The 23629-nt window shown below is 43.6% G+C and overlaps 1 protein-coding gene across 3 annotated transcripts in view; it reads left to right on the top strand.

Moving 5' to 3' along the window:
• LRRTM4 (leucine rich repeat transmembrane neuronal 4) overlaps window positions 1-21199 on the top strand; it is a 212183-nt gene extending 190984 nt beyond the window's left edge. For all 3 annotated transcript variants that reach the window (XM_051640952.1, XM_051640953.1, XM_051640950.1), the window contains one exon: window positions 20586-21199. In XM_051640952.1, the coding sequence (XP_051496912.1) occupies window positions 20586-20807 (222 nt within the window). In that variant the 3' untranslated portion in view covers window positions 20808-21199. The remainder of the gene's footprint in view (window positions 1-20585) is intronic.
• The last annotated feature ends 2430 nt before the right edge of the window (window positions 21200-23629 follow it).

Genomic DNA, 23629 nt, shown 5'->3' with positions numbered 1-23629 from the left:
ATCTCTGAAAACAGTTTGGAAGGTCACTAGATGAATCAGTTTCCATCTTTAGACAACTAAATATCTTGGTTCTCCATGTTTTGTTTGTGACTTTTAAAAAGTGCAGTAAAAGAAAAAACAACCAAGTACTGGAAACAGAGCCTGAAATAGTAGGTAACTCCAGTGTTGTTTCTAGGCAGTGCTTTTATCAATATCATCTGTCTGCAGCAAAGTCTCCTGCAGGCCTGTGAAGCACTTACCAAGTGTTTTCTCCCTGAAAAATACAAGTTTATACAAGGGACCCAAAGGTGCAAATCCCTGCAAGTGCATATGGCATTTTTGCTCTCTCTCTGATCTTTCTGAAACCCAAGATATCTTGAAAGTTCTCTGATACAAAACTGAGTTTATACACAGCTAAGGTAGCTTAAAACAAACAAGCAGAACAACAGATAAATCAACAAAAGAAGAAAACTTCCAGAAGTTTAGTAGTGATTCACACTGAGCTGCAAAATTAAAAAGGAAAAAAGATAATCAATTCAAAATAGATTTAAGCTTTGCAAGACATCTCTATGGTTTGAAAATACAGAAGTGGGACAGGGGAAGTAGAGAGAAATTCACTTTTAGGGGCAAATTTAAAGTAACAGATATTTCTTAAGGGTAATAAAGAAGTAGCAGTTTGAGTTAAATGACACAAGGGGTTTTTTTTTATGAGTAGGGACTTCTCTCACTTCCTTTCAACAGCTCCAGGAAGTGGAGTTACTAGTAGCTGTAGCTTTCTGGTGACAGTGAGTGAAGAGAGTTCCTATTAATGCAGCCCAGAGTGCAAAAAGCCCTTGTTTCCCTTACCTCAGAAGGTGAAGTGTTCAGGAGACAAATGCCCTTCGTTCCACCCTGCCAAGAAGTTGCTGCTGTTATGTGGATTGGATTATGTGAACAGTTTTTCAGTGCCACAAAAGTGTACTGTCAAAGCTTGTTTTGTGTTCCTTAGTAAACACGTTTAATTTTACGTGTGGAAACAGGTCTGTGTGCTTCAAGAAGTGGTATCTTAATTTACTTTAGTGATTTCACTTTCCTTTATTTAAAGATAAACAAATTACCTAACCTCAAATGGGATTAAATATGTCTAAATGAATTGCAATATCCAGTCCAAACTGGAAATCAGTAGTGATGTTTGATGGAAATAGTTAGCCAGGCTCCTGAACTCCCTGGAGCAACTGGAAAACTCTGCACTGATGCAGGATCAGCCCCAAGTTGTTCTGTGCTGGGGGCTGGTGGATCAGTCACAGGGGGTTTAGAACAAATCAATCCAGTGAATGGCAACAAGGAGCAGATGGTGTCCAGCCCAGACTTCCAAGGACTGCTGGAACACCAAAATGCTAAGTTAACCACTGTGGGGTGTCTATTCCTTACATCAGTCACTGAATAATAAAAATAGCAAATACTTATTTTTTTAATAGTGTTTTTAACCTAAAAGTTTGAGTTGCTGCTCAAGGAGATGTTGGATTCACTGTGCACAGTTCTCTGATGGGAAAGGCAAATATCTAGAAAAGAAGTTGAGAACAAACCAGCAAATATCCCTATTCCATCCTGCTCACTGAGTGTTTTCTGTTGTTCTGCTCACCCCACCTCAGAGAAGGTTTAGTAGAACTGGAAAACAGAGAGGGAAAAGCAATAGGGAGATCAGAGGCCTGAGAAGGCTTGTGTAGAGGGTGAAGGAACAGCATCCCCCACCTCGGGAGAGACGACTGAGGGTGTGACGAGATGACATCTGCAATGTTCTAAAATGCCATTGCAGCAGTAGCTGAGGAAAGATTACAGACTTTCTCACAGTACAGGAAGGGGTAACAATAATTTTATCCAGTTCAGTGAAGAAGTCCTATAAAATACAAAAGTAGTTGAGCAGCAATTTCTGAAAACAAATTTGAACTCGTTACAGTTTTATGAAGGAAGGTCCTTGCTGTCATAGTGTCTCAGCTCACTGGTCTCTAAAACTCACAAGAATCTCACTCTACCTTTTTAGCATGTCAGCTCTTCAGAAAACACATTTGTCCCTGGGGGGGTTTAAGAAAATGAAATCACTGCTTATGTTGAGCTAGAAGTTTATTTAGTCAAAATAATCCAGCACAGGCTAAAATTGCCATGGAGTTAGTTTGCCAGACAACAGAATAATGACTCTATAACTGTACTAATTATATGAGCTCTCAGGCTTCAGTAAACACAGGCTGGAAGGGAGAGTCATGGATAGCAGAGATTTGCAGCAGTTTGTTTTCACAAACGTGGTGAGTGGGACAAGGTTTTCCCTGTATGTGTTTTGTGGCTGTTGTTTTTATACAAAATGTATTTCTAATTAAGACTTGCTTCTGAGAGCGTGTCCATAGGTGGGAGAAGTTTCTGTTGTGTCCCATCATTGAGGTTGCTCATCAAATTAATACTCATGTTCAGGGAAGCATGAAGGTTGCAGTGTTGCAGAATGAGGACCTTGCCTCCCATCTGGGTTGGGTGAAGTACAGCTTGTCAGAACAGAAGAGGCACTGTGGCTTGATAATGGTGTTTACCAGTACTTGAAAGGTCTGATTTTGCTAAAAAGGAAAGGGGAAAGTAATTTGTTCTCCTTTCTTGCCTGAGAGGGCATCCTGCAGCCAGCCACAGAAGTGAAGACTCCAGCAGGACCAGAATGAATTGGTTTGTATTATCTGAGCTCCTCGAGGTTTCAGGCTAGGATCAGAGCTCCAGTGTGGCAGCTCTATGCTCTGGGCACCAGATCTGGCATCATTTTCTGAGCTTGATCCACAGTGTTGCACAGCACAGCAACCAGGAGCCCAACAGCCAGGCAGTGTCATGGGAGCACATGAGAGGCAGTGGTTAATGCTTGACTGTTCTTCCCTCCCCTGGGGTACAGCCAAAGAAGAACCAAAGCACATCTTTGCCATGAATTTGTCTTCCTGTAGCTTCTACCTAATGCACTTGTGTGTTAGATTTGTGTAGTATTTAGCCTGCAGCAATAGAGTCTGTCTGAGAATGCTTGGAAGACCAGTCAGATGTTTTATGAATGCAGATCCTTCAGTCCTGTTCTGTCCTGTATTTGTGACAACTTCTACTCTTTATTATTTTGTTGTGTTGTAAACTTTTCTCCCCAAAATTCCTCCAGTTCTAGCAACTGTGTATAATACAAAGGCAACATAAATCATTAATATTTTATTGGTGGGTTTTTTTTAAGTAGGCTTAGGTTGCAGAACTGTTTGAGTGTTTGGGTTTTTTTCTCAGGCTATCTTGGGTAACACATGTAGAAGAAAAACTGTTGGAGCATGGACACAGGTAGGGCAGGCCCAGTGGAGTGTGCTGTGGCAGAAATCTGTATAAAGGACCTGGAAACCACGAGGTTTTGAATGAAATATCCACTAGCTTGATACTGAAGGGAAAGGATGAAGAGGGAAGGAGCTGGATGTCAGTCCTTCAGCAGAGCCTGAGCTCAGGAACTGTCACCATGACATTAGGGTACAAATTCACACGGCAGCAGGTGTGCTGAGAGAAGTGTCACTGCTGGCAGCCAGTGGCAGCAGAGCCCTCAGTGAGAGGACATTTTGTGAGGATGTATGTCCTTTATTATTTCCTTTTTGTATTGTGATACTTCAGCCCCTCTTGCAAAAGGGGAGAAAAGAATAGATAGTCCCCTGGTTTGTCAGACAAAAACCATATGGTCGAGGCTACAATTGAGCCATGGTTGATCACACTCCCCTTTAAGCTGCAGCTGTTTTCTTTCTGATAGATAAATATGTGTTTAAATAATGCATCCTACCTAACTCTGTCAATTTTATTTTAATGTTTCCTTTGACAACTGAATGTTTCCATTATGCCCAATAAACATCTTGGAGACTGACCCATTCCTGCTTTAAATGCACATTAAGACTGCATTTCCTTCCTTTCACCTTCCAAAGGCAACAGTGCAGCTGTTCATTATTTGCAGCACTTACTACAAGAGACTCATTTTCAGGAGATAATTTTTTTCCCTTAGAACTTCATAAAAATGTTTTAGTTCCTGACCACAAAGACACAGTGAATAACTATTGCAGAGGAGTGCTGTGAGCTTTGATGTCAGAGCTGTTCTGTTATAAAAGGCCACAGAAGTCTGTCAATGGCACATTCTTTTCTTCCATGGTAATAGGAAGAGCCTGCATTGCATTGTGTTATATTGTAGGAAGGTTTTGAAGCTGAACTGACTACATACCTGGAGCACAAAAAGGAAAAGGGTAACCATGTCAACCATTGTCCAGCTGGCAACCAGTACTTGGCACTACAATCATTCACTGTATCCCATCCTACCTTGGTAGCTTGTTTATAGCAAGGTGAAGGCTGGGAGGGTTGTGTCAAGGCAGGGAATGGCTGGTTAGAATCCCTGTATGTGTTGGCCTCGCTGGTGGCTTTTCTGTTTTGATGCAAGTCCATGTACTTTATTCCAGGGTAAAGAATAGGGATGGAAACAACATAATTGCTGGGAAACTAATGGATACTTAAATAACCTTCCCCTGATTTGTTTATATGAGTGGGAGAACACACAGTCTAAACAAAAAGCCTTATTATTTAAACTGAGGTGGCACCCAGAGGACTCAGTTTTCCCAAGAACCCCACTGATTGTGTCCCTTCTGTTAAATATTGTGATTATTAGTGAATTATAGCAGATGTTGCAAGGCTTCCTGTGATCCCAGCCCTGCTCTGCTGAGCACTGTGTTGCTGTAGTTAAGGATGATCACCAGAACACTTGGAGCACTTCAGAGGAAGGTCCTGCTGATTTAATAAAGGATAAAACCAGTTGAATGTGATGGAGTTAAATAAAAGGCTGCAGAAACAACACAATAGTTTCCCTTTCCTGGATTGGAAAGCCATCTCTAATGCCCCTTGATCTGCAGTACTGGGGGCAGGTTTTAAGATCTTGAGCCTTATAAAGCCCCTTCTAGTGCACAGTGTGTGTCCCCCAAAGTCTTTTGTCAGTCTGGTTCTTCTGATTGACTGTAATTGGGCCGTATCACAGAACAGGGCCGTGTATCTAAATGTTAAACTAGGAGCAGCCCTAGCCACAGGGCTAGGGAAAAATTCATAGAATCATAGAATCATAGGGGTTGGAAGGGACCTCGAAAGATCATCTAGTCCAACCCCGGATTAGGGAAATTTGCAAATACTAAAACATGTGGAAGAATTCTTTGGGAGCAGTGAAAACACTGTCATGTGTAATGTTAAAAGGATAGGGAGAAATGCCCAGTGCTTAATGTCCTTCCTTACAGAGCTTGGTCACTGTAACATCTCTATCAAGTATCCTTGATGAGCAGTGAGGCCAATTCTCCTGCTGCCAGGTCCTGACAACTGGCCCAGACAGCTGAGAAGCAGCTGGAGCTGCCAGGGATCAGAGCTCACCCATGGGCTGGGTCGTACCAGTCATACCACCATGGGCCTTCCCTTCTCAGCCAAGGCCACGGGCAAGGTGCAGCAGGGCAGGAGAATGCTGGAAGGAACATGCTGCCAGAAACGAGGCACCAGGCAAACAGTGCCAGCAAGCACTGTGAAACCATCATCAGAAGCTCCATCTAAAAACGAACGCAGAAAATCCATTATTCGCTTTGTTTGAAGATTATAGCAATAAGCAAGAACAGGGGTACATTAGAGTGTGATAATTATTATGGCTCTTCCTGCCTAGATCTTATACTAGTTGTTAAATTTGGAGACAGCTCTCAGGTGGGGTTGTCTAGGGACCAAAGATCCAGAGCCAGTTACCTGATGTTGGGCTAAGAGCTTCAGCTCTTGTCTGTTTCATTGTGGGGTTTTTGGTAGAAATAGTGATATCAGTCTTTGTTAAACACTTTGATGTAGGTATTTAACTCTCTGGATTGCCTTGGGAGAGTTCTTTGACCTCTGTTTAGTTATCTGTAAAATGAGGGTAATGCTATCTGCTTGTCTCAAAGCAGCAGTGCAAGACTTATCTTAATAACGATTGCAGAGCCCTAGGATGAAAGGTGCAGCACAAGGGCAAACAACTGAGGTTTGTTGCTGTTGCTCCCATGATTTGACTTACAGATGTAGCAGGCTGAAATCACCCTCTGGATAAAATTTTGCTAACACCTTGATGGGTGAGCACTGGTGGGACTGCAGTGCACTTTGCTGTGAGTCATGGATTAGTAGTAGTTTTACTTGGTGGAAATGTATATGCAGTAGAACATGTATCATGCAGATCTGAATGATTTCTGATTGCCAAACATAAACTATTCCATCAGTGTGAAGAGGAGGGGTGATCATTTGGCTCCTGAAATACCCAATAATCTCATGAAGCCATTCTGTTAGTGATTGGAAAACACTGTCATGTGTAATGTTAAAGGATAGGGAGAAATGCCCCAGTGCTTAATGTCCTTCCTTACAGAGCTTGGTCATTGAGATAAATTGCCTTTCTTGTATTCCACATTCATCTTCATATACCTTTTGCTATCCCTCACTTGCTTCATCCTTGTTTTGGGGCAGATGAAAGATAAAGAGTGTACCTTTAAACAATCTGCTCTGTGTTTCAGGAAGCCTGTCTGGTCCCTGGTGAGAATTAAAACAGTCTCAGAGATATTTTGATTTTCTTTGCATTCCAGAGCCTCTGTGGGCAGTACACAGTTGCTCTGCCTCCTTCTGCTTATTTGAGGTTTTCATGCTGCTCACTGATGAGTGTGTTCTCAAGAGTGTGCTCTGTGCTCTTGAGAGAGGCCTTAGTGCCACAGAAATCCAACGGCTTTACCACAATCTTCTATTTGTTTGCTTCTGCAATTACTGTGGGATTATGTTTTTCAGCCTTCCTCTTTCTGTCTCTTCACCAGAGAAGTGCACAGGATGTGGCCTGGAGTCACAGTTTCACCTTTGTTCTGTTTTTAGTTTGGTGTGAAGAGGCAGGAAAGGAGCAGAAGGGTCTGAACACCCTTCCAGGTGATGGCAGCCACAATGTCCCACCAGAGATGTGTGCCAGACTGTGGTTTGCACAGGTTGTCTTCAGCACCTGGCCAGTCTTCTGGGCTGCCACTCCAATTCAGAGGGGCTCTGCCAAAGAGCTGTTTTCCTTGTGTCCTGAAATCCCTATGTGCTGCCTCTAGAGGGAAACCCAGCATGACCTGCTCAAGAATCCATCTTTGCAGTGCTCAGTTCCGTGAAGGCTTTGTTGAGCTTGAATTAACTGCATGAAGGTAAAGAGGGCTCTTAAAAGTAGTAGTAGGCAAACCCCTTGCTTGGAGGTTTGTAGCATCACCTTAAACTACAGTGTCAAAGTCAAAAACACCTTTAAAGTGGAAGGTGTGATCTCTGTTGTGCTGTCTTGGGACACTAGAGCTGAATCTCTTCCCTGACCCCCAAGGATGTATTTACAGTGGCGGTTTAGTTCAGATCAACGTCCTGCTTTTACCTTGGGTCTCCAGATTGTCCTCCCTTAATGTGCTTCAGTTACATCCCAGAGCAGCCACAGAGAGCCATGCCTGGATCCATTTGAGGGGAAGCTAAACTGGATCTGCTCTGAGAGTTGATTGGACCACACTGGATCTGGTTTGATGTAAATCCTCTGCACCGTGTATCACGTTGGTGATGGTTGTACTCAACAGCAGCTCTTGTGCTCTGCAGATCTGCTCTTCCTGGGCTGTGTCACTGATGAGGATGTACATGGTCACAATGGGGGAAGTCATTTAGGGATAAAAGATCTGTATTCATGCATTGAGCTCGTGGAAAAATCTGTCCCTCAATCTGTGCATCAGCTTAGAGATCTTCTTGTTTGCTGTTTTCCTTTCTCCCACCCTTCATCTGTCATGCCTGTCTGGAGTACAAGCTCTGCAGGGCAAGGGCTCTCACTGAACACATGAGCCTTGGTTACCACAGCAGTTTCAGTTTTGGTCAAGGCCTCTAGGAACTGCAAATGAACAACAGATTTTGGATTATGAGAGGCTTATTTATCTCTCTAAATTTCCTCATCTGTTTCACCCTCGTGTCGTTAGGGCTCATCGGGTCTTGCAGATGAGCCAGACCTCGGGGGTTTATTCTAGGTGACTGCAAGTGGTGCAGCCCCCTCCGAGGGAAGGATCCTGGGCGGGAGGTCCCTGGCAGCTACAGCCCCAGCAATACTACCCTCCAGAAAAGTTGAATTCCTTCCTCTTTGCTGCTCCCTTCTCACACACTGACGTTACCTTTCCCAAACAGAACAAGTTGAAAAAAATACCCGAGCGGCTGGAAACGCTTCGGCTCGTGCCTGGCTGCTCAGAGGCCGCTGAAGCGCTGCCTGGTGCTGCTGGGAGCTGCGGGGATTTCCAGCAGCAGCTCCTTTGGTTTTCAAAATCTAGCTCACAGGGCAGATTTTCTTTTCCAGCAGGATCCCTTGAACCTGGTTCTTTTCATTTCCACTCCATCGCTACCGCTGTGCTCAAGCACAGAAAGGGTCCAAGTGGACAACAACTATATCTGCCCATTAATGCTGATTGCGTCAGGAGCGGCACGAGCCGGCTTTGTTTGGCTTTCCTGAGCTGCCAGAATCCCTACAGCACAAGGAGCGAGCAGGCACAGAAGTCCATGTGCTGTACGGCCCTCTCCTGGCTGGATCCAATAGTGCTCAAGTGGACAGGCAAGGCGCTGCGTTTCTGTTTGTCTGAGCGCTTTGTTTTTCAGAGCTAACCTGAGGCCTCTGGGCAGCTGCACACATCACAGTCTTTGCCAGAACTTGGCTCTGGCCAGCTGAGAGCTGCTGCAGAGGGGACAGGGAGGACCTCAGCACACTCCCAAAAGTGTCTCCTCCTGGGCCTGTGGCTGGAGCTGCTTCAAAATGGGACAAAATAAAGACTTGCCACTTGCCATTTGCACAGAGAAAAGACAGGTTGGAGCATCTGCCCTTTCCTCTGCTTCTTCACCATCTTGAGCATGTGGCTTTGTGCCAGTTCTCAGTGGGTTAACCACTAAACCTTAGTTTCTGGTGTTTCAGTGTTTTTTCTGTGTAGTTGCTGGACTCTCATGTTAAACAGTGGCTGCTCTGAGAATTTAGAGTGTGGTTTGTTTGGGTTTGGGGTTTTTTGGGGCTGGTTTTGTTGTGTTGTTTTGTTTTTTTTCCAATGTCATCCAGAGATTCCTTTCTCCTTTAAAACTGCCACTAAACTACTGTTGCTCAATCATGATTTCAATTATTTATTTATTTGTTTTTGCTGGAGTAATTGAATCTGCTTGGTTTTGCAGCAGCAAAGATTGCTAAGCCAAGAATATTTGCTAAGCCATTTTTCTGCCAGTTTTCTCAGGGACTCTGGGTATGTCTTTACTGATGCTTTCTCTGCATATTGTAAAACTTGCCCAGAGGAATGAAAAAGTCATTTGTTTTCTGTGGAGTATTAAAAAATAATGCTATCATTGTGAAATGTCCTTGCCTGCAATGCTGGACAGTCTTGCATTAATTTTCTGCTTGCTTGATCTCTGATATACAAAGGTTCTATAGAACATGACTGAAGCATGAACCCGTGTTTGTTATTAATTTTCTAATACAGTGGACTGTGCAAGTCCTGCCCTGCCTTTTCTGTTCCTCCTGTTTGCCATTTCAGGAGTCTGCTCAGCCAGCAGTAACAGGCTGCTGGTGTGTCCCTGCTTTGCACCTCACATGCCCAGAGATGAGCAATGGCAGAATATGCTTGTCCTGGCGTGGTAAAAAGGGGCTTCAGCAACACAGTGAGCTGTAGCAATCCATATCCAAGGGTGTCAAGGCTTTTTATGAGCTTTAATTAAAGTTCTCATATGATCCTGTAGTGTCTGGTTTTGGCAGAGGTGGATGGAGGGTGAGCTACATAGCTGTACCTACTAGTAGTATCTTGATAGGCAGGCAGACTGGTGCCCTCTGAGGCTCAGGCAGATGGACTTTCCTTGGAGCTGATGGGCTAAACAGCATCACTCCAGTAGCACCATAGTTAAGGAGCTGATCTTGCTCTCCCATCCTGTTTGTGTGTTCAGTGGGTTTGGCAGAGGAGATGGGCAAAGAGCCAAGTGTTTTTCCCCATCCCTCCCAAGCCAGGCTGTCCCCAGGGGCAGGGCACACTCCAGCCACTCCACCCTCTCTGCTGCCTTAAAGCCACGACCTGCAGGAGCCCTGAGCCCAGGTCCTCCAGCCTTTGCCCCAGGCAGAGTCACCCACCACTGGGCACCCTCCTGCCAGCTCTTCATCCTCATCCCTAAATTCTTTTCTCTCCCTCAACCTAAAATAGCCGTTTCCCTCTAGCTCTACCCTACAGTGCCTTAACTTATAGTGCTGCAAGATGCAGAGACTATTCCTTAACCTTCCAGCAAAGCTGGTGATTATATAAATCCTCACCCCAATATGAGTCACCCATCAGTTTGGGAACTGGGGGGTTGCAGTTTCCTCTCGGCGTGGGCGCTCTGCTCCACCAGTGCTAATGGAAGTGACATGCATACATCAGGAGGAGAAGCTGTCCCTTCTGCTCCTGGATTAATGCTCTTGCCACTATGTTTGTGGCACCGTACACACTGATTCCTCTGCTAGGAGACAGTGGAGGCAATTAAAATCTTGTAATTTCTCCTGAACAGAATCCTGCTGAGACATTGAGTATAATAGGAGCTCCCTCCCGTGTCCAAGAAGCTCTGTAGTGCCAGCGGTTTCTTTCTCCTCTCTCACTGGAGTGAATTTATCTCACTTTTGTCTTAGGAGGAGTTAATTTCTTGAAATTGTGCTCAGTTTACAGTCGGGATGCTTTGCTTGCTCCTCCTCTTTTAGTTTAAGACATTCCTGCTCAGCAGCTCTGGATGTTGATGGTCTGATGTAGACCATCTCATCCCTAGGTAGCTGAAACAGGAGTCATTGAGCATTGTTTTTTTCTGCCAGTTATTCTTTTCTTTGGCACCCATTTTCTGTAAAGAAGGACTCCTTCCAGTTGTCTTGAGATGACTGGAAAAGAAAACAAATTATTTGCTCTCTTAGGTCAAGGCCATAACGTTGCACGTTCAATTTTAAGTGATGACAGAGGGGAAGTACTCTGTCATATTAATGCTTGTTGGGGATGAAGGGGCTGGATACTATCTGCATATTTAATATCACCATATTAAGTGGAATTTGTGCCAATTATAGATAGGACTTTAAGCAGTTTTTTTATCAAAACTGGGTTGAGATGTCATTTGACTCCAGACAAAACCTTTTGGGCATAGGATAACTAGATAACACAGAAGGGAAAACTTCCATTTCTTTTATCAGTCTGATAAAGCACCCACTGTCCCCTTTCTTCTAGCACTGGGTTGGGGTTTAATCATAAACCATCATGTTGCCTGTTGAGTTTATACCTACTCCTGTCCTAAGGACAAATATTGTACCATTTGGGTCACTTTTCTCCAGCTTTAGGAGGTACATTTTGGGTCTCTTGCTGTACAGAATCCCTGTACAACTTTAAACAGTATTTAAAAATCTTTAAAGAAGCCATCAATTTCTGGATAGCTCTTTTGCACATTATAAATTATAGGCAGATCTAATGAAAAGGCAGTATTTTAATGTGAGACAAAGCCCTGTTTCACTCATTCTCCAGTGCCTTCATTTGTCACCGTGGCAGCAACGTTCTCAGATGTTCATATTAAAATACTGTACTTATTTATTGTGAGTAATGGATGGAGCACGTTGCCATCTTTGTGATCACTGCCTGGAAAAACAACTTTACCTTTTCCCTTGTTGTCATAATTCTTCTCTGACAGATGCAATATGCCGTGTTTCCCAAATGCTGTCCTGGACCTTGGGCCTGTGATGATGCTTCAGGCTCTTCAGTACATGGGAAGGTCCAGCCCCATAGCATCTCAGGCCTGAAATCCTGCAGTTTAGAAAGCTGACTGCATCTGGGAGTGTTGGAGGTCAGGAGAATTCTCTGTGGAAGTTATTACTGAATTATTGACCTGTGCTCTTCTCTTTCTTCTTGATCCCTTGGAGACTTGACCTTTCATTTGTCCAGACAGATAAGTACAAATGACCTACACTTTGCAGCTCTTCATGCAGTGCATGGGAGCAGAAATTCCAGGTGGCAATACAGCTTTCTGCAGTGTCTAAATGAAAGCTGAGTTGCCTTAAGAGAGACTAGGTTTTTGAAAGGCACCCAAAGACATGGAGAGGCACCCAAAGGGATTCTTCTGCATCTAGCTGGGTCACTACAGCAACATACAGCATCACTTTGGACAAAGTCATCTTCTGTCCCTAAGCAAACTAAGAGCTTTTTCAAACCACCAGGCTTCTATTCCTATTGGATTCTATAGGAAATGATATTAATAGCACTGCAAGCAATATTAATGGCTTTCCAATTAGAATATCTGGATAGTTTGCTTATTTTATCAGCCTTCCATGGCAGAAAATCGAAGGTGACTTGAATCTCACTTTTTCATCAATGGGCCTTTTTGTCAGGAGCCAGATACTCCATAAAAACCAGACAAAGCCATTTAAAAGAAATCTTTTGCTCGAGGAACAATCACAAGGCTTAGAAGACTTTCTGGGAGTTTCCTTTAGGGAAACCTTTTCATCTCCTGATTGAAAGATCAGATCGGCCCATAGAGGGAGCAGTGGGGTGTGCAGGATTTTTCTCCTGCTCGCCAGAAAAGCAGACCGAGTTAAACAGCCCGGCGAGAGGGTCGATTTTAGAGGGAAAGGCACTTGTGTGATAGAAGAGAGGATTAAGAATCTGTAGAGAAGGAAAGGAAAGCTTCAAATGCAATTCACAGTGGCAGCAGAACCGACAGGGCGATGTTATATAGGGGTTTAAAATGTGAAATACACTCTAAAAGGATGGCTGAATACATCATAAAATTCTGTCTTTATAGTATATCCAGTATAGCTTCTAGATGCTTTAAAAGGTAGGTGAATATTTTAATGCCACATAAGAATTTAATAGTTATATTTTAATTAACTTTGGTTTATAAGAAATGAATCCATTTTGTACAGGATTATATAGTCCCATATATCCATAAGTTGCTTGTTACAATGACACAAAAATTATTAGGTTCATATGCTTATAATCATTTTCAGTACAATGGTGTTTGTTTAATTCCTGTAGTTTTTATAATGTCTATTAATTATCAGTTAACTTTTTATGAACTATAAAGAGACCTTTAATATAGGACAGGCAGAAGTAACTAATGGCTGCACTGTCTTCTGCCCTGTGTCTCCTTTCTGTTGCTCCTCTACATATTTCTTCCCTAGACCTCTCCTCTGAAATCTGTGTTGATGTTGGGATCCTATTTTCCCAGCCAGAAGTGCAAGAATTGAGTAAGATTTATGACCCACCTGTCAGTCAGTTGTAGTATTTAGGCTCCACATTTCCACTGATACCAACTTATTTTAGGAGGATGTGGTCTGAGACTTGCCAGCCCACAACCTTTTATCTCCAGGTTAATTTTTGTTGTTTTCAGGGCAGGGGGCTTAGCACCCTGTAGCACCTTTAGCTACAAACTGAGCCTTCTTTCTTGTCTCATCTCCCCGTGAGACCTGCATAGACCATTAATTTGGTGGGAAATAGATGGAGGAGGCAGAGAAGTGGTTTCTGTCTGGAGCAGGAAGGAAATTGAACATGAAATTGCAGGGAATTGATTGTGGGAATTGCACCTACAATTCAAGGTACCAAAAGACTGCTGCTCAGTGCCTCATGCCTAGTGTAGGCACTCTAACCTCAGGCAAAGTTCCCAGTGGGATCTGTACCTCCTAGAAAACCTGGGCTAATTAAAGGTTTTGAAGAGCTTCACATTAAAATCAAGTTGACAGGTTCTCTGGAATGCTCAGGTGTCACACAGACAACCTCAGTAAGAACAGTGCTCCTGAAAACCTCACACCACCTCAGAGCACTCAGAGTTCTGAATTCTGTAATAAACAAGATTTTGATTCTATTGTCAATATGAGACTGACCTTAGGAAACGTGGATTTCAGAACAAAAGGCCTGTTTTAAAAAACAGCCAGGCCCTTTTGTGTTTGTTCCAGCTGGAAACAGAAGAAAGCACATCTCCATTCATATTTCACAACTAACTTCAGTGTCTGCATTTGTCCTTTTGAATGGATTCAATAGGAAGTGTATGATTGTGCATTTTCCTGAGCAGGAAGGCTTTTCTGAGCTGAATCCAAAGGGATGTTCCAGGGTTGTTAACTGTGATTTTTCAGCAGCAAGAAATCCTCTGGAATTGTTTATACCAGCAATATCTGCCTAATGTGCCTAATCAATCTGTCTCTAAGGTGAGGCTCTGTGCTTCCCCAATCATAAAGCTATGGTAGTATATCTTGCTTATTTTTACTCTCAATTATGATAGGGTTTTAAATGAACTCTGAATTTGATTTATCAACAGCTATAATGCTAATTCAGCAATGAAGCCATGGTGTTCTGAGACAAAGTATTAGCACTAATGAGAAAACAGCTTCCATAGTTGGTACTCTTGAGTTTCCACTACATATGGACAGCTTCTAAAGTTGTGTGTAATTTAATCATGTAAGCATTAACTAGGCAAGTATTTACCCATAAATCAGTTTATCTGGATTACAGTGTACCAGTAAATGTGAAACCAGATCCTGCTCAGTTGCTCCAGAATGTCCATGTTTTGTTGAAGGAAAATGTGTCTGCTGCCAAGTCACTGTTGGTTGTCTTATCACATTTGCCATTAGGATGAATGGAGCATGCTTTAAGTTTAAAACCAAAAGTGTTCTTTCCCATGGAAAACAGAAGCAATAGAATTGAAGACACACAAACTGCAGTGTCTGAGCAGGGGATGTGTAAGGCCCAGGTACTCAGTCTGAGAAAGCTGAAACACTCTGGTTCACAGAAAGTCCATCACTTCTACTGCTGGGATCCAGGTTTTTAGGTTCTTGCCAAAGCAGTTACTTGTTTGAGGATCCTGTGGCAGTTTGTGCCCTCACACCACTCTGCTCTTAGGGAACAAAATGAAGTGCACTCTATACTAGGGATTGTAGTGAGAGGATGAGGGGGAATGGATTAAATTAGGTTGGAGATGAGGAGGGAATTCTTGGCTGTGAGGGTGGTGAGACCCTGGCCCAGGTTGCCCAGGGAAGCTGTGGCTGCCCCATCCCTGGCAGTGTTGAAGGGCAGGTTGGATGGGGCTTGGAGCAGCCTGGGCTGGTGGGAGGTGTCCCTGCCCATGCAGGGGGTTGGATCTAGATGATCTTGAAGGTCCCTTCCAACACAAATGGTTCCATGATTATGTCTCACTACAGACCTCCCCAGAAACTGTGCTGGTCCTTCCTGGTACTGCATTTCTGTCTGCTTGTTGGTAATTCCAGCAGTGAGTCACTTGACCATCCAGGGCCATTCATGTTTCTCAAGAAAGAATTTCCTCCTGCAGGGTAATGAATGGTGGGAGATCTTTCTTCAAAATGGAGCATAAAAAACCTTGCAATATTTCCAACATGCAGTAGATCTGTTCTGAAAACCTAGGTTTCCAAAATTCGATTTAGCAGTTCACCAGGAAATTATTTCAGCCTGGGACTGCTAGTGATTAGATCTTGCTGAACTGCAAGTGAATCTGAGTGAGCCTGAGAGTCAATCTCTCTCTGATCCTCAACTAGTCTTCACTGCACTCAGTCTGTTGCAGTGAGCACAGAAGAAAATACCTGAACAGGCATTGCAGTCAGAAGGAAGCACTTGGTATTCTGGTAAACTCTCCTGGCATTACTTGACAGGAAGGTGTCACAGCTTGGAGTTCATTTCAGGGCTGAATTTCAGGGTGTCTGATGCATCCTGTCAGGAGGAAGCACAAGCTTTTAGGAGAGTCTGAGGGTGTTCCATGTACTGTGAGAGGCAGTAGAGAGAGAAAAGTATGTTAGGGTGACAGCACTGGAACAGGCTGCCCAGAGAGGTGGAGATTCCTTTTCTGGAGACTTTCAAGGCTTGTCTGGATGTGTTTCTGAGTGACCTGCCCTACATTCTGTGGTGGTCCTGCTCTGGTGGGGGGTTGGACTTAGTGATCTCCAGAGGTCCCTTCCAATCACTGACATTCTGTGATTCCATAAAATAAGGTCACTTGATAGTCACTTAGGCCCCAATCTGATATTCCTTAAACTCACAAGATTCAATAGCTACATGGAAAGTTTTCATCTTTACTGATATACTTTTCAAGTTCTAGAGTAAGGGGTTTTATTGGTATTTTGGTAAATATCTAGGTTTTAATGGCTGCACCTATGAGAAGCAAAAGTCTGAGCTGAATTCCTATAATTTAATTTTTAATAGAACTTTCTTGTGTAATAATACTCAGAAATGTATAGAATAATTTAGCTCATTTACCTCCCAGTGTTTCTGACATAAGTATGTAAACCTGCTGATAAAATTCAGTGCAGTGTCAAACACCTGAATGTGTTTGCATGTTGGAAAGACTTAAGGGCTTACCTGAAAATCTCTGCTGAATGTCAAAAGGAAAGTGCAAAGGGAATGGTGAGAAATACCGTTTCAGTGCAGGCCAGTAATTCCCTGAATTCCAGGTACAGTCCAGTTAGTCCAACTCATTTTGAAGGGAGCTGCTACTCTGCAGTGAGGCTGTTGAGCTGTTGTTAACCTCTCCAGTGTCAATTTGGCTGCAAAAGGGAAGATTTGCATTTGTACATTTCCTCCACTAAATGGTTTATCTTCCTCCTGTAGCTGGGGATTTATAGGAATTTTGCTTGCAGTGGAGCCTTTGTTTGAAGAGCGTGGCTGCTCAGATGCAATGTTGATTACATTTACAGTGAGGATGTACAGAGGTGTGGGCTTCAGATGTCAACGCGAGCAAACGACTCCAGCCCATCATCCCCAAAGCCACTCTGAGCACTCAGTGCTGTGAGGCACCAAGCTGCTTGTGGAATGGGGACAGTGCTCTCTTAGAGCTCAGCTTCAGTCCTGACTTCATCACCTCTCTGCAACACTGGATAGGCAGCATGTTCCCTTAGAATAAGGCTTTAGAGCAGAAGACAATCCCATACGTGGGGTAACACCAAAATGTGCATCTCGTACATCAGGCTGTGAGGGCCTTCTCCTGCTGAGCTGTGTTCTTCCTACTGCAAAAGGCTTTAATCCTTCAAATAAGTATTAGGCAGTGTTGGTTTTAGAAACTAAAATCATAGAATCACAGAATGGTTTGGGTGGGAAGGGACCTGAAAGATCATCCAGATCCAACCCCCTGCATGGGCAGGGACATCTCCCACCAGCCCAGGCTGCTCCAAGCCCCATCCAACCTGTCTTTGGACGCTTCCAGGGATGGGGCATGATTCAGAAAATAGAGGTGATTCATAAATTGCCATGAACAGACACAGGCATCATCTCCTGTCAAAGGGCTTGGCACTTGTATCCCTCCCCTGAGCTCCACAGGCTGCACCAGGCCATGCTGGCAACCAGCATAACCACGGAGAGCACGGAGCCAAGAACTGAATCAGATGTTATGACAGATTATATGGAAAAAAAGAGTTTTGTTTTGCATCTATTGTGTTTCCATGTGAGCAACTCTTTATCTTCATTTACAATTGAGCTTCCTCCAAGGCTAAATTGAAAGAATTTTGTAGCACAAATGGCTGTGGTTAGTGGCAGCAGGAGGGGTGCAGAGGAGACGGTGAAGGACACAGTGCTAGAGGATCCCAGTTCTGTTCTTGGCTCATAATGTGCTGGCAGGTAAATTCTCAGCCTGACTCCCACTTTCTAGCCAGTGAAAAATGTGTCTTCTGTGGAAAAGGCCTTGAGACAGAGGTGACAAAATCCCAGAGTGTGTATTTATTTGCTGAGGTATTTAGTGACCTGTTTGGATTGTTTTCACTCTGGTCTTCTGCTTTTTTGTCTGTCAGAGGCCACTGCAGCTGAAAGGCCTCAGCTTAGGTTGGAGTTGTGCTGTTTTAGTCCCTGCACAAACAGCCCTTTCCTCAAAGAGCTCTAGACTCCAAGGGCAAGCAGGGGCAGTACTCAGTCTTCTCATTTTCCAGCTCATAAAGTGACTTGTCCAAGGTCACATCTCTGAGTATCTCAGGCATTAGTTCCATAGCAAGAATGAAACAAGTTACTTCAAAACCTGGAGCAAAAATTCTTGCAAAATTAATTTCAACGGCTTAGATATGTTTTGTTAATCTCTGAATCGAAGGAAATACAACAGTATCAGCTTTGTTTAGAGTGGCCAATGTCATCAGGGTGTTCCATCCTTTTTACTGCCTCAGACTGAGGGGTGATCCAGTTGGGCCCACATTTGCAACAGTTTCTGCAGTCAGGGCTGTGTCCTGGAAAAGCTTTTGTGGGCTCAGGTTTCATGTGTAGAGGCATCACAGTGGGCAGGAGGGAGGTGGGTGACACTGTCTCTACTGCAGGTACCTCAAGGTACAGTCATATGGACAAGACTTGTTAAAATGTAAATTCCATTAATGGGATCTAGCATCCAAAAGAGAGAGAGGAAGAGTAGTACAGGGGCCAGGCCTGAAAGCAGGGAGGTGTCAATGCATTCATTGCTGGGCTTCATTAGCCTGAAAAATGCCATCTACCAGTAACCTGCAGGTCCTTCATCTCATGGTTTATTTTAACACCTAGTTTATTTTTTACCCTGCCAAAGATTATCCACCTTCCCTCCGTGCATAAGCACAGCAACCCTTATTAATATGATGCCAGGCACACACAAAGCTGACTTGTAAGTGAAATAAGCAAGATATTCTATCAAACTACTGAGAAACAACTGAAAAGGAAGCCTGTTTATCCACCCTTTGGGAGGTTGTTGTGATCCTGATCCTTTTGACTCCTTTTTAGAGAAGAGGAGAAAACAAGCAAACAAAGCTGCACACAGGACTCAGGTGGTTAATGTACTGTGTATTATTGCTGTAAAGCCAGGACCTCAATCTCTCAACTCTCCAGAACACAAACAGTCCTTGGTTTTTATAGAATCATAAAGAGCTGCATTAAAGGCTGAGGACAAATTCAAGCCCTGATGTGAACTGGCATGGGTATTACTGTATCCAAAGGGAGTTACAGCTTCTTGCACGATGGCTGAATTTGATCCACAAGTGAACACAGTTGTCCCATCAGATTCTACTGAGCAGCTTGTCTTCTGCAGTCTTGCCATTCAGCTGTCAGGTAAAATGATGTTTTCAGCTGAATTTCAGCTAGTGGAAGAGTTCTGGAATCTCTCCAGCATTCTGCAGAGAAACAGGGGGAGGAATCTTAACTGCTGAGGAGATCCAAATGCAAGAGGAACCTCTAACCCTGCAAAACTTATAATTAGTCTTAATGCCTCTGCTTTTTTCATGCCTTTTGGAATGAAGTGCACCATGCAATGGAAATCTGTGGCAAATTAGCTCTGTAGTCTTCACTTAAAGTTGGGCATGGAAAATAGAAAAGGCATTTGTTGCAAGATTGAATTCTGTGTAGGATATCTCCAGCTATAATGAGCTCAGGTTTTCTAGCAGCGTTAGAATAAACTCTTGCCTGTGTCTCCTGCAGTGTGTGTTTTTTTCCCTAAGAGCATATTTCTTTCTTCTTGATCAGCTCATCCCTTGCAGATGATAAAATTATCCACAAAGATTTGTATCTGATGTTGTGCCATAAATGCTATTTCGTTGTGGGATTAACATTTGCAAGCGTGGAACATTTATGGGGGGAAAAAAAAAAAAAGGTGGGGAGCTGGCAGTTTCTGAGTATTTATGTAAGAGAAATGGGATTCAGGATAGATCTTGCAGACTTCTCAGGTACATGACCATTTTTACAAGGTGTGGATCTGCTCAGCTCCAGCAAGCACCAGTGGAGCTGCTTTGATACTGAGGTTGTAGGATAAAGAACCCAGGAAATGGAGACCTTGGGCAGGCAGCTCTGTCGTAGCAGAAATAAAGGTGTTCCAGCTGTGCTGAAAGTTCCACATGCTGGTTTTCCAGTCCTTTGACGTGCTCAGGCTGGTCTGAGCTTTGTAGAAATGCTCAGCCCCTTTCAAGGCTTTAGGGAAGGGCCAGTTTTTAAAAGGTTTGTCTTACCATTCCAGTGCCTGAAGGGGCTCCAGGAAAGCTGGGGAGGGGCTTGGGACAAGGGCAGGGAGGGATGGGATGAGGGGATGGATGAAAACTGGGAGAGGGAGATGGAGGTTGGAGATGAGGAGGGAATTCTTGGCTGTGAGGGTGGTGAGAGCCTGGCCCAGGTTGCCCAGGGAAGCTGTGGCTGCCCCATCCCTGGCAGTGTTGAAGGGCAGGTTGGATGGGGCTTGGAGCAGCCTGGGCTGGTGGGAGGTGTCCCTGCCCATGCAGGCGGTTGGATCTGGGTGATCTTTAAGGTCCCTTCCACCCCAGACCTTTCCATGATTCTATGATTTTGAAAATGTGCTCACAAGCACAGTCACCTAAATGGAGAGCAAACCCCTCTGACCTGGGCTGCCTGCAGACAGGACCAATCTGTGGTCAGCCTGGCTGCCGGCAGCCAGAAGGTCCATCCCTGCAGCGACCCCCTGGCTAACAGGGATGTCAGCAGACCTGTTTGAGGGCTCTGCACATGCTACAGACCCCAGGGGAGCATCCAAGGTTTCTCTTGCTGCAAGAAGTGCCATGAATGTGGCCGTGTGCTGCCAGAGGTGCTGTACAAATGAGCGACTGAGCACGTCGTGTATGAGTTTCTCTCTTTCTTTCTCTGGTGCAGGTTCCTCACCACATGAAGACTTTACCTTATTACAGTTACGACCAACCAGTGATTGGGTACTGCCAAGCTCACAAGCCTCTCCATGTCAATAAGGGGTACGAGGCCATGGCCCGGGAGCAGGCAGAGACAACCAACCTGGAACTGAGTCGGGACCACAGCTTCATCGCCACCATCGCCCGCTCGGCCGCCCCGGCCATCTACATCGAGAGGATACCAAACTAACCACGGAGACAGCCTCTTCCAGAGGAGTGGGGAGCTCTTCTGAGGGACCTTTCAACTCAGAAGAGACCAGAGCAAGAAACTCAAATCTACCATTCCAGTGACAGATGTTCCAACACAGACAAAGGGAAGGGGGATCAAGCAAGCTCCGCAGACTGTGGGAGTGCTTGTCTTGCAGGACACAGAGAACTTCAGGATTTTCTTTGCTTTAAACTTTCAAACAAATTCCTCAATGTAAATATTACAGAGAGATTGTCAAGTTCTTATTAAAAAAAAAGAAAAAAAATAGATTTCACTCTAGCTACATAAAGGGATGGATTAAGAGTTTTGTTTGTATATTTGATTTTTCTACATTGCACGGTTCCGGGGAAGGAAGAACCACAGGTAAAAATAAAGGGGTGGGGAGGGCAAAGCTTTTGGGTGGGGTGGGTCACCTTGTTTCCTTATGAAGTGTTCATTACTCTTCAGAGATCCGTTTACTATTTTTGTTCTTTTTAAACAAACAAAAGAGATATATTTTCTTTTTTTTTCTTTTGGGATTGTCTGGAGGGGTTTTTTTGTGTGGTTTGGGGTTTTTTTTGTTGTTGTTTGGTTTGGGTTTTTTTTTTATAGTGATCAAATGCTAATATTTCAAACTTCAGACATGGGCATTAAAGCTTATGTTGAACCAAAAGGACATTGGCAATTGATGCAGCAGAAACAAAGAAACTTGGGTGCATGTACATTTAAGACACAGGCTGTACACTATGGAGGGTGCTTTTGATTTTTCCTATCTTCATTGTGCTTCATTGTTGACACTATAATTACTTTTTGGGCTCTAAAAAAAGGGGGGAAAACACGCAACGAAGTAACGACTCTTCTTTACAGTCCAGCTGTGCTTGTTAAGCAAAATTCATGGACGTTTGGGAACCAAAATGGAAGTGATGTGCTTGAAATGAATCAGAAGGAAAAGAATCTTTTAAAGCAAGAGTATTTGGTGCAACTCATTGGCTGACACAATTCCTAAAACACAGGAGAATGTGTAACATTGGTTTTTGGTTTTTTAATTAATTATTATGATCAGTTAGTTTTTGTGTAGTTTTTATCAATAAAATTACAACAACAACAACAAGTGGTGGAAAAAAAAAATAAACATATACTTCTGTGGTTGGGGCACCACAGCCAAGCTACTGTTTGAATGATTTCTCTGGATATGTGACACGGTGACTCAGTGGACTTAGGAAACAATACTTTGTCCTGTTTCACCTCTGTCTCAGCTCTTGGAAGGAGCTCAAGGTATTATTTGATGGTTTTAAAAACCTGAGTGTGAAGAAGCTCAATTTATTTGGCTTGTCTGAGAAAAGATTGCGAGGTGATTTTATCAGGACACCTGTGTGGGCCTGGGGGGGAGAAGCAGCCTTTTTTTTTTAATGAAGTTTTTTTGTGTTTCTTCTGTCACAAGGCAGACTTTGCAGAGACAAATCCTGAGCTGAAGTTAAACCAATTCCAATTAGAACATAAGGTGTGTGTTTTTAACTGGAGGGTGAAGAACACAACAGTGAGATTTAGGACATAATAAATGTTATGATTGTTTAAAGTATTTCTATCGGGTGGTTTCATGAGAAACATGCTTGGCCACAAGGCAAGGGTTTAATGAATTCCCAGAAGTTTTGTATCACAAGTTTTGTATCACATAGACAATATTGTGTTGTCTCCTGTGTTTCTTGCCTGAAAAACTGAAATATTTTTCTCTGAAAGGAAAATGTAGGGATGTACATGAGTGCTAAGCAGCTTGCAGGGCAAGAGGGACACAGAGGCAACTTGATGCATTGAAGGGAACGTATTTAGAATTAAGTGTTAGGCAGGAAATGAAAAGAAAATGGAGTGAAGGGCTGGGTGATGAGTTTACAGCCAGCTCTGTTTGAAATCTTGGTGTCTGGCAGCTCTGGCTCTGCTAGGGACAGAGGGAGAAAGCTGCTGGGAACACCAGGTCCCTTCAAATGGAGTTGAAAGCATTGACCCACAGCCCATTGAGCTGAAAATGGAAGAACTCCCATTGATTCCTGTGGGCTCTGGATCAGTAGTAGGATACATTCCAGTAAATATCAAAAGGAATGGCATTCCCCTCTCCTGCAAGATGAGGATGGCATGGTTTTGTTTCAAGGTTCATTAAAAAGAGCTGTATCATTCTGGTTCAGTTTTTAGAGGGCAGTTACAGATCTGCCCACCTGATGCTAGCAAAGCTAGAGAAGGAAATGTCAAGCAGGAATACTTATTGTCTCTTTATATGTTTTTTCCCCTAACCCCCAGCTGCTGATGACGACATGTGAATACTGGAGAATAGCTCTTTATTTTTTATTTCTCTTCATAATCTTCATCAATGCAAATTCTCCCCAGGCGCTGGGAAAGGCAACTTAATAACTACTGAAAGGGAAGGTATTAAACAAGCTCCCCTTTTTGCATGTCCTGATTTCAAAATCACTTCAGTTTTGCAGTGGTTTGGGGATGTTTGGAGCTGGCATTAGACTCGGGTTACAGATTTTCTTTACAATGACTGGGAATTGTGCTGCCCAAGGAGAACAGAATATACTGCTGTGTGCACAGTCTCCTGGATGAATTAATGCTTTTCTGCCTGAAATGTTTTGGGTTTCTGCTGTTCATACTCTGCTGCCAGTCTGGGCCAGAACCCTGTAACTTTTCTATGTATTCTTGACAATTAAGGAAGCAATGTTCCAAGAATGTTTTGAAGCCTTGAAGTTATACTTTACTTGAGTGCTCAAGGTCACAAAGAGCTAAATATTTATGTCATGGATTGCTTTAGATCAAAGGAGGAGTCCTTGCAGCAT

Source organism: Apus apus, chromosome 26 (genome assembly GCF_020740795.1).
Source record: "Apus apus isolate bApuApu2 chromosome 26, bApuApu2.pri.cur, whole genome shotgun sequence".
NCBI lineage: Eukaryota > Metazoa > Chordata > Aves > Apodiformes > Apodidae > Apus > Apus apus.
This window is presented reverse-complemented; position numbering and strand designations above follow the sequence as displayed.